The sequence below is a fragment of the Octopus bimaculoides genome, chromosome 24 (genome assembly GCF_001194135.2).
Source record: "Octopus bimaculoides isolate UCB-OBI-ISO-001 chromosome 24, ASM119413v2, whole genome shotgun sequence".
NCBI lineage: Eukaryota > Metazoa > Mollusca > Cephalopoda > Octopoda > Octopodidae > Octopus > Octopus bimaculoides.
Genome location: NC_069004.1, coordinates 13956667 through 13968658, shown reverse-complemented (window position 1 = coordinate 13968658; position 11992 = coordinate 13956667). Strand labels below are relative to the sequence as shown.

At 35.3% G+C, this 11992-nt stretch overlaps 1 protein-coding gene across 5 annotated transcripts in view; it reads left to right on the top strand.

The window, feature by feature from the left end:
- The window catches only part of LOC106876481 (syntaxin-binding protein 5), a 433849-nt gene that overhangs the window by 295816 nt on the left and 126041 nt on the right, over positions 1-11992 (top strand). For all 5 annotated transcript variants that reach the window (XM_052976466.1, XM_052976465.1, XM_052976467.1 and 2 more), the window contains exons 11-13: positions 1917-1989; positions 3425-3572; positions 7162-7229. In XM_052976466.1, coding sequence (XP_052832426.1) covers positions 1917-1989; positions 3425-3572; positions 7162-7229 — 289 coding nt within the window. The remainder of the gene's footprint in view (positions 1-1916; positions 1990-3424; positions 3573-7161; positions 7230-11992) is intronic.

Below are 11992 nucleotides of genomic sequence, written 5' to 3'. Positions count from 1 at the left end.
TATATATATATATATGGGAGAATGTACGAAAAAACAACAACAGACGAGGACAGGTGGTGTAAATAACAAAAGGATGTATTAGTATGACGCTCGGGAATACGGAAAGTCTTTAACGTTTCGAGCTACGCTCTTCAACAGAAAGAATACGGAGACAAGGAGAAAAACACGGAGAAAAAAAATTGAATAGTGTTCGGTCAACGGTCAATCATAGCTCTCAATACATCGTATATCTGAAAAACAAGCACACTCTAAAGCATAAAGCTGTAATGTATTTATATGCAGTTAGGTCTGTGTCCAGTCATAGAGTGACCAATGGTTTCACATCCACAAGGGGCTTAGCCCCATCATGGACGTCTTGTCAGACTATCTGAGGAGACATCCATGGTGGCTAAGCTTTTTTTTATTTCTTCATTGCCCACAGGGGGCTAAACATAGAGGGGACAAACAAGGACAGACAGAGGAATTAAGTCGATTACATCGACCCCAGTGTGTAACTGGTACTTATTTAATCGACCCCAAGAGGATGAAAAGTAAAGTCGACCTCGGTGGGATTTGAACTGAACTCAGAATGTAACGGCTGACGAAATACCGCTAAGCATATTGCCTGGCATGCTAACAATTCTGCCATCTCGCTGCCTTTGTGGCTAAGCCCTTTGTGGATGCAAAACCATTGGTCACACTATGACTGGACATAGACTTAACTACATATATGTGTGTGTGATCATCATCATAATGAGCTTATTGTATCATATAGCACCTATTTTTCATGCTGGACTAAGTTGTATCATTTGATAGCCAAAGAGTCTAAGGACTGCAGCCAGCTCTCATGCCTGCTTTAGCATAGTTTCTGCAGCTGGATGCACCCTCCTAATGCCAATCATTTTACAGAGTATTGGATGCCTTTTCTATGGCACCAGCACTGGTGAGGTCACCGTGTAACCACAAGGCTAAAAAGGTACTTCACTAAATTGAGTAGGAGTATAGTAGAGAAGGAGATGGCTTCATTCTAGGTGTTTAAAGGGTAAAGTATGATAGTTGGACAGAACAGGTTTGTTTCACCTGACAGCCAAAATCTTTGAAGAAGACTCCTTTCCTTCTAGTTTTCTGTTTTGCTTTGATCTCAACAATCTGATGAATGAAATCAACTAGCACTCCATTGGTTATGACAATGAGCATTCCACTTGATCCAATCAATATAACAACCTGCTCATGAAATTAACATGCAATTGGCTGAGCATGCCACAAGCACACATACCATTATTGTAGTTCTCAGAGAGATTCAGTGTGACACAGAAGGTGACAAGGCTGAGTGGGCTGGAGCAACATGAAATAAAGTGTCTTGCTCAAGGCCACAACATGCTGCTGGTAGACTCACAACCTTACAAATGTGAGCTGAATACGCCAAACCACAAAGCCACACACCTTCACTTCAATGGTTATAAAACCCTATAGGCAATCTATAGCCCATCTCCTCAACATACCCCAGCATGACTGAAGTCTAATGCCTGAAACAAGTAAAAGATAAAATATGGACCCTTAAAATACTAATTTATTAATTTTCTTGTGTGGACGCCCAAAAATCTTATATAGACCCTCAGTTGAGAATCATTTCCCTGGCTTGGTGAGGCTCCTGGGCAACTGCTCAGTGTGTCCATACTCCAAGGCAGCAATAAGCTACCATAGCAAAACTCATATTGTGCATAGTCTACACAACAAACAGATGAAACACCAAAAAGTAAAACTGATTTTGCACATAAACACAATTGTGCACCACCATCCACAAAACACAGATTTACACACCCCTTTGAAAAACAGATGCATCCAATGTCGCAGTGGAGACTCTGGTAAAGATGTTGAAAACATAATGATAATGTTAAATTGTTACTTTTTAATTAATTGAAGTTTGTTTGTTTCAGATTTTCAGGTACCATATGCCATAGTTGTACTTCTTCAAAATGATTTAGTTGTTGTGGATCTCACAGTCCAAGGGTAAGTACAATGTTGTTGTTTTCTAAATTTGTTGAGTGGGGAAAACAAGGCAGTTTCATGTGTGATAAATAAATACACTTCAGTGAATGTAGTCTAATGTGTATACTGAGTCTCAAAAAATGATAGGTTGGTCAAGTTTGAAATACCTTTAATTCCAAGTCTGTTTGATTAAAACTAACTTGAGAGCTAATCAACATTAATGAAGACTATAGTATACTAATAATATAGACTGTACTGTTGTAGACTATACTATAACTGTTAGTGCTGGCTGTACTATAACTATTAGTGGAAGCTATACTATAACTGTTAGTGTAGGCTATACTGTAACTATCAATGTAAGCTATATAAGGACGGTGAGCTGGCAGAATCATTAGCATGCCGGGTGAAACGCTTAGCTGTATTTCATCTGCTGTTACGTTTTGAGTTCAAATTCCGCTGAGGTCAACTTTGCCTTTCATCCTTTCGAGGTCGATTAATAAGTACCAGTTATGCACTGGGGGTTGATGTAATCGACTTGACCTCTTTGTCTGTCCTTGTTTGTCTCCTCTATGTTTAGCCCCCTGTGGGCTGTAAAGAAATATATACTATTGAATGCTGTAGAGTAATCTCCGTGAGCCAAGTCAACTATTTGTAATCATTTCATTTCTGTAACAGTATACTATGGTACTTGAAAGGCATGAACATGACAACTAACATACTTACTTCTGTTCATAACAAGCTCTCTCTCCAGACATGCATGTGATGTAGTCAGTGTTTGTATTTCCTTTATATGCAGATAATATTTATATATTTCATAATGATTTATAAATACACATATATAAATATCACTGGCATGTAAAATAAATACAAACATTAGTAACTTTAGTCGAGCTAACAGTTCCTTGTTAAGATAATATGGGTGGTGCTTGGACTCAAAAGATCAACCATTATAAAAACCTCCTTGAGAAATGTGAAAACACAGGCTTGAAAGTAGAGCATTTTCCAATTGAAGTTGGGTGTAGAGGATTCATTGGACACAGTGTGAGGCAATTGTCGTTGTTACTAAGCCTAACTCATCATAAAGCAAATACCATTATGATCGATATTCAGGTTATAGTGGAGAAAGCAAGCTACTAGATTTAGTTAAAAAGACACGATGAGCAATGGCTAGAAGAATATTGAGTGAAACCTAGTAACTTGTTAATCTAGCAAGCAGGGCCTTATTTCAGCAAGGGGGTGGGCTGGTGCGCAGTAATGCCATTAAGAGGAAGGCCCCAAAACAGTACGCATTCTCTCCTGATGACCCCATTAGCTTGCTATCATCTGGTGTGTGAAACACACACACATCTCTCTAATACTTACACTTTATAAATATACAAATATCGCAAACAGAAATTTCTCTAAAAGAACTTTTAAAACAGTATTTTTTTTTTTGTTTTTCTTTCTATTTCCACAGCTATCCGTGTTTTGAAAACCCTTATCCTATGGACATTCATGAGTCTCCTGTAACTGCCTGCCAGTACTATGCAGATTGCCCTCCAGACTTAATACCTGCCTTCTATTCTGTTGGATCAAAACAGAAAAAAACTGGTTTCAGTGAGAATGTGAGTTCTTTTGTTTTCCTTTTATTTTAAACTTCATAAAATTTACCAAAAACTTCCAATTATTCTTCAAAGTTCACAACGGAAGAAGAAACTAACAGAAATGATTTGGCATTTAGTTTTCTCCCACTCTCTTTCCAAATCTTGCTGGCATTGACTCTGCCTTTTGACCTTCTGGGATCGATAAAGTTGCTGTAACACACACATATTGGGCTCCCTTCCATTGATTATAGTCCCCACTTTACATCGTCTTTCGATGCCAGCCTGGAATGTATTTCATTCATATATTTTTATCACAAAAATATTAATTCTTCTCTAACTCTTTAACATTTAAACCAGCCACATCTATTCAAAATATTCTACATGTTTAATATTCAAAATGGCCAGATCAGGCCTCTCACACCTACCCTAAAATGTCATTATAAAAAAAAAACAGTCACATCTTGAAATTTCAAAGCTACAAAATAATGCATGATTATTTCAAAACTATGTGAATAAAAAGCATTACATTTGACTGAGTAATCCGAATGCTAAATGGTTAAACTTCAAAGGATCACATCATGGATTGGCAAAGTCATTGGAGCACTGGACAATACTTGCAGAATTTAGTTCCAGTTCTTTACATTCTGAAAGCAAATCCTGCCAGAGTCTATTTGATAGCTGATCCCTGAATATTGGGATCAATTCAATATTCCTTTAAAGCCATTCTAGATGTGAATGGAACCAGATTCTAAAACTAAGACCAATATTTAATTCTGATTTCTGTTGTGGCACGAAGGGGATGAGCCTGATCTCCTTCTGCTTAGAATGTCAACCTGTTACCAGTTTTATTTTCCACCATATATGATACCCCTTTGCAGCAGCTAAAAAAAATGGGTAAGGTGTCTTTTCTAGAGATATAACAATCAAAATACATGCAATGGATTTGAACTATTAACTTCAATATCGTATCCACTTGGCCATTTTGCTTCTACTTGCTGAAAAACTACATAGAACTCCAAATGCTGTGGAATTTAAGTACCAAAACTAAATTGGTTTTGGATTACAAACAGACCTACATGAAAGCCTTTCTGTGACATTAGCAATAAAATGTCTTTCAAATTACATTCTGCTGTCTTAAAAGAAAGGCAAGACACAGTAGATAATGTGCTAAAATACTATTGCCATCACTTGCAATCAAGTGTGACTTGACTGTATAAACCATGCTGTTGCCAATCAGTGTAGGTACCCCTGTAGTTGCAAGCAGATACCAACACTTTCTTGTCCCCTGACCCAGTTGACATTCAAAGATGTAACAGCTGGAAGGAGAAAGAGAGCTGCACCAGTATTGGGGTGGTATTTTATTTATTGGCACCAAAAGGATGAAAGACAAAGTTCACCTCAGCAAGATTTTAACTCTGAATGCAGAAAACAAGAACAATGCAATTTATGCAACACCAAAATGACTCTGCTAATCACCCATACAATGTCTGAACAGCAGATAGGTTGGTCATGACTACATTTTTGATCATAGATCTGTCAGATCAGAGCTGACCTGAGACTTGTCAACATTGCTTATAGTGATGTGAATATCTGTTTATAAATTCCTCCAAAAATTATATTTAGAACTATAGAGGGTGGAATTTATGTTCACAGATGAGCAGGGTAGAGACATTGACTAAACTGAATACGTGATGAACTTTTTCCTGTGCTTTTAATTGTAAATCTCCATTGCAAATTGAATGTTTGTTGTAGAGCATAAAGCAATGGAGAGATAAGATTTACTCCTGTTTGGAATAGAATTAAGAAATGGGATTATTGAGAAACAGGAAAAAATGTATTAAAGAAAATATGATAATAGGGAAAGAAATATGTGTAGAAAATGATAGCCTTTAAGCAACAACAAATGTAAGTTGGATGAAACTGGAGCAAAGAGACGGAAACCTGAACTTGTGCTTATTAATTATAATATTGTTAGTTTAATTTCTGATAAGGCTACAGTATTTCTTTTTGGAACTATAATATACTGCCAAGTATTTTAAAAGTCAATATTTGTATAGATTTTCTATAGAATTCAAAGCCAGCTCTGCAAATGATGACATTTGTAAGCAAATACATCTGTAAATAATGTGATCAAAGACAGAAAAATAAGTAATGGGTGTATATGCACATTTTAAGAGTTGTTGCTCTTTCATCAGCACCACATCCAACTCATCAACTATGCGCAGATACATTCCTTAAGTAGCCAAAACACATTCCTGGCAACTGGTACATACATATTAATTTCTGGTAAAGCCACAGTATTTTGTTTCATAACCACAACGTACTACAAAGTATATTACAGGCTTACAAGCCAATTTTATGTCTTATCATGTATTAGCAGTGCAATATTTTCGCTTTTAAGTTTATCTCTGTAGATTCTCTATAGAGTTCAGAAAGTTATGTTTCATAAACTAATATCTTTAAGTAAACAATGCAATTGAAAATAGAAAAAATAAATAATAGGTGTATATGCATATCTCAAGTGTTCATGGACAGTTGATGAGTTAACTGAGGTACTGATGGAAGGGCAATAACCCTTGAAATATGCATATACATCCATTATCTATTTTTTCTATTGCATTATTTACATTGATGTATTTGTTTATGAAACTCAAAATATAAAAGGAAGCAAATGTCTTCCACATCCCATGTTCTTTGTTCTAAGGAGAAATATTTAAACTGTTTAACAGCAACATAGACTGTTTTCCAGCATACAAGTCAATGTAGTATATAGGGCAAACATGTAGTGTAACATTCAGACATTGTCACTATTCTTCCAAAATTTGATACATTTCACATGGAATTTTTGGTCCTTCAAAGTTGTCTTGGTGTATAAGTTAAACTACCTTCTTTTGGCTGTAAATTTTGGTCTAAAAAATTTGACTTGAATGCCAGAAAATATAGTATTCTTTTATTATTTTTGCAATGGAAGCAAGTTGTTTTAACTTGGTTTTCTTGCTTTAAATTCTTATATAAAACCAGTGTGGTAGGTTCTACATACTTATACTTGACCTGCTAGAAATAACAAGCAAATCACACTTTAATATTCTTTAAAAAACAATTACACAGATAATGTTGTAGTTGAGGAGTTATTGGTCGTAAGATTTTACACCTGGCTTTTGTCTATCTTTTCCAAACATCCAAGTATAAAAAAATTAAATGTGAAATAATGTGAAATTGAAATGTAAAAAAATGATTTATTAAAAAATGGTTGTTTGATTTTGTCTTTTTCTTTTTCCATGATATATAGTCTTGTCAAGAATCTTCTTGCTAGTAGTCCTATTGTCAGATTTCATAAGGTTTATAAGTCTAACTGATGGGTTTGACTTAAAATTTAGCTTATGGGCTTTGACTGTAAAGTAAGGTAATGTTAATGTATGGAATTTCAACGTAATATTTTGTCCTTTTGTTAAGCAATTCTGTTTGGGGTTTTGTTGTTACTTTCTGTTTTTGTTTTTTTGAGTAATTTCTAAATCTTGACTTTGACATTTTTTTTGTCTTCTTTATTTGCTAACTAACTTCTCCCTGTCTTAATAAACTGACTTTGCTCTATCATTATTTGTTCTTAAAGGGATGGCCAATTAAAGGTGGTGAATGGGGAACAACAACTTGCAGCTACCCTGAGATCATTTTAACTGGGTAACTTTCTCTTTTTACTGATTTTTTTAAAACAAATGTTTTTTTTAAACATACTTTCATTTTAATTTTTATTTGTTTGCTTAGATTGTTTGATTTTATTTTCAAAATAAAATCAACAATCAATGATTATAAAACAACTTTTGTTTTATTAGTATTATTATAAATGTATATTTTTTAATTAAATGTAATTTTACCACATTTGTTTAGCATGTCTTCAGTCTGACAAACTAGCTTTGATTTTCTTTGGTTTTCCTTTTTCCTTAGTCATGTTTTGTGTCTAGAGGAATTCCAAAAATCTTTGTTACATGTATTTAAGCTTCCAGCATCTGCTCACTAAATATCTAACAACTATGGATGCATCTTAGTGTTTTGTTTTTTCATTAAACATTTTTTTAAAAAAATTTTGTTTAAGCGTAGGTGTGTTCTTAGCTTATCAAACTTCTTACAACATTATATCACTGACAGAACACGAATATAAAAACATCAGCCTTCAGATATTAACAATCAATCAGCAGATAGCTTGCTAGCTTGCTACGCTAGCTGTGTCTATCTGTCCCTCTCCCCATTTTCTCTTTCTTTCTTATTCTGTCTCTCATCTTTTTCTGTCTGTCTTTTTCATACTCTCTCTCTCTCTCTCTCTCTTTCTCTCTCTCTCTCTCTCTCTCTCTCTCTCTCACACACAATTTTTCCATTAGCACTTTGCCCTCTCTCTTTACCTCTTATACTCAGTCTCAGCCCCTTCTCCGTAGTTATTCCATAAATATGTGTGTGTGTGTGTGTAACAAATATTTGGTTTATTTGTGTATGTGTGCATATATATATATATATATATATATATATATATATATATATATATAAAAGAAATATGATGTTTATATTTGTTTTACACACACACTAGAGAGAGAGAGAGATCGGGGGACTGTTTGTTGTTGCACAAGTATAGTGGTTTGAATATGAACGAGGCTAAATATTTTTTCCCCAGCTACCTTGTCTCTTATCCATCAATACCGCTTTCTCTTGATTACATTTTTCCAATATTCAATCCTATCCAGTTTCCATTTCTCTCCGCTGCTTCCATCCCATAACCCATCTGCTCCCACGAACACTCCAGCCAAGAGAGTTTTACTGACATTGAGAGACACTAATCTACTTGAACACTCATCTTAATTTCATACATTCACTTATTAATCTTAATCCAATATCTTCTAATTCACTTGCTTCAGTTCTCCAGATCTATTTACCTACTCTTAATTTATATATTTCCAGTCCTACTCACCCTTATGCTCATTTATTTGGTCTACCGTGATATTTACCCATTAGAAATAATTTGTAATTATTCCTATGCTCTTATAGTAACCTAACTTTGAAAACTGGGCAACCAAAAAATTAAAATCTGCTTCGTTCAGTTTCTGCTAGCTATGAATTCTATTTACTATTAAATTATAACTTAAGGCTGCAAGTTAGCAGAATTGTTAGCATGCTGGGTAAAATGCTTAGCAGCATTTTGTTCGTCTTTATGTTCTGAGTTCAAATCCCACCAAGGCTGACTTTGTATTTCATCTTTTCAGGGTCAATAAAATAAGCACTAATGACAAAGTAATCAACTTACCCTCTCCCCCAAACTTGCCGGCCTTACTCCAAAATGACTTGAGGCAGCAAACTGGCAGAATTGTTTACAGCATTTTGTTTGTCTTTACATTCTGAGTTCAAATTCCACTAAGATTAACTTTGTCTTTCATTTTTTGGGGATGTTGTGCACTGGGGCCAATTTAATCAACTTAATCCCTCCCAAAAAAATTACTGGCCTTGTGCCAAAAATTTGAAACTAATATTATTATTATGATTATTAGTTAGGTCACTGAGGTCAATCTGGCTGAATTGTTAGTATATCAAAATACTTAGCAGCATTTCTTCTGACGTTTTATGTTTTGAGTTCAAATCCTGCTGAGGTCAGCTTTGCCTTTTATCCTTTCGGTGTCAATAAAATAAGTACCAGTTGAGCACTGGTGTCATTGTAATTGATTGATACTGGCCTTATGCAAAAATTTGAAACCTTTTTTTTTATTATAATTACGGTCCCATCAGTCAAGGTTGGCCATACATCTGTACATATATTGCAGGCCTGAGTAAATGTTTTTGAAGAGGACTGGTTGTTGCTCATGCATGCAAGTTTCCCCACTCCACATCACCAATATTAATCTATGCGAGAGTGCTACTAACTTGGGCCAATATAACTTAGCACTAGTGTTATCACAGGTGTAACTGTCAGACCACAAAGAGCCAGGACAGGTACTACAAAATCTGCCCCTCTCCCCCCACCTCTTGTAATACTTCCATCAACTCACCAACGATGGCTGGTACTCTTTCATAAATTCTGAAAGAATAAAAGAAGTTTCATCTGTATTTTGGCAAATACAATGAGGGTTAGCTAAATGAGTCAGAATAAGATGACAAAATCTCTAGTGTTATCTTTAGTACTATGTCAGCAGATAGTGCAATGACCTTGATTTTTAGAGCAGTGTTTCTCAACCATTTTTTACCTGAAAATCCCGTTGATTCCCATTTTACTTAGATCCTCATAGCCATTTGATGTTTAAAAAATTCCTATTATATTTTTATAATTAAATATTATTAGGAATTGTATTTAAAAAATTGCTAAAATATTTTGTGTATTGTAGAAGTATAAGCAATTTATTGCTCATAAATTTTAACAACAAAATCTTCCGTGGGCCTTGGTTAAGAACCACTGCTTTATAGGGCATCTGACATTAGTAGCAGAGACAAAGGAAGGTAACCTCAAACTAGAGACTTACCCCAAATACTTTTAACAGAGTGGACTCCACTAAAGGCACCCAAGGACTAGGGAATGGAGGGTAGTTCTGATGAAGTCTACCTTGCAAGAAGACCACAGTGAAATTTGAACTCAGAATGAAAAGAACTCGAACAAATACTACAAAGCATCCAGTCTGACCTTGTAAATGATTCCACCAGTTCACACCTTAGCATGGCATTTTATTTAACAATCATCTCCCCCACCCCACCCCAACGCCACCACCACCACCTTCACTACCCCTGAAAGAGGAAAAAACAAAGTTGGTCTTGACAGGATTTGAACTCAAAATACAAGAAACCAAAGTAAATACTACAATTTTATCTGATGCTCTAAAGACTCTACCAATTTTCTGCTTAATTTGTCTGTCTGTAAAAATTGGCAATATCAGTCATTAATTAACTTTCATTTTTTGTGTTTTTGTTCTGCTTTTTGTGTGTGTGTGTGTGTGTGTATTATTTATTTCCAGTTAGTTTGTTAAATGTTTCATTAAATATGTTAATACTAACATAACTATTGCTTTTCATGTGGATAACATCTTTTAATTAAGTAATCTCTAAATAATTTTATGTTTGGTATGCCCTTAAATTGTACAGTACTGTTTATTTACATAATGATTTTTTTTTTTTCATCATTACTTTTGTATGTACAGTAAATGTTATGCTTTGCTGATAAGGTCAGAATAAAACTGAAACCCATCTATGGTTATACTCTTTTTTACTCTTTTACTTGTTTCAGTCTTTTGACTGTGGCCATGCTGGAGCACCGCCTTTAGTCGAGCAAATCAACCCCAGGACTTATTCTTTAGAAGCCTAGTACTTATTCTATCAGTGTCTTTTGCCGAACCGCTAAGTTACAGGACATAAACACACCAGCATCAGTTGTCAAGCGATGTTGGGGGGACAAACACAGATACACAAACACATACACACATACAAATATATATACATATATATATGACGGGCTTCTTTCAGTTTCCGTCTACCAAATCCACTCACAAGGCTTTGGTCGGCCCGAGGCTATAGTAGAAGACACTTGCCCAAGATGCCATGCAGTGGGACTGAACCCGGGACCATGTGGTTGGTAAGCAAGCTACTTACCACACAGCCACTCCTACGCCTTATATTGATTTTTTTTTTAATATTCTTTCTTAACTACTGATCATAAGTTCAAACAATATTGCAGCCACTGTATTGTATATACCCTTGTTCAAGGCACACAAGTCAGCATGGCTGATAAATTAATATAGCAGATTCCATTCCTATTTCTCAGATAAAATGTTAGATATAGGAAAGGTATCCAGCTGTTAAAATAATTGCACTGACACTGTGTAAACATAAACATTTCCAAAATCTCCCACTCCTGCTAGCAAGAAAAAAAATACATGATGTTAAGTAATTAAAAAAAGAGTAATTTGAAAATATACATGTTACTGTATATCTCTTGTCTTTCTGTCATTAAAATGTATTTTAATTTTTATGTATAATAGCTGACAAAATATCAACAGCTTCTTTTGGTAATGGCCTACTTGAAATATTAAATTTTTTTTTTCTTTTACATACCAAGTGTGTCTGTGTGGTAAAAAGCTTACTTCACAACCACATGGTTCTAGGTTCAGTCCCATTATGTGGCACCGTGGGCAAGTGTCTTCTACTATAGCCTCAGGTTGACCAAAGCCTTGTGAGTGAATTTGGTAGACAAAAACTGAAAGAAGCCTGTCATATCATCATCATCATCGTTTAACGTCCACTTTCCATGCTAGCATGGGTTGGACGATTTGACTGAGGACTGGTGAAGCCGGATGGCAACACCAGGCCCCAATCTAAATTTGGCAGGGTTTCTACAGCTGGATGCCCTTCCTAACGCCAACCACTCAGAGAGTGTAGTAGGTGCTTTTATGTGTCACCTGCAAGAAGGCCAGTCAGGCGGTACT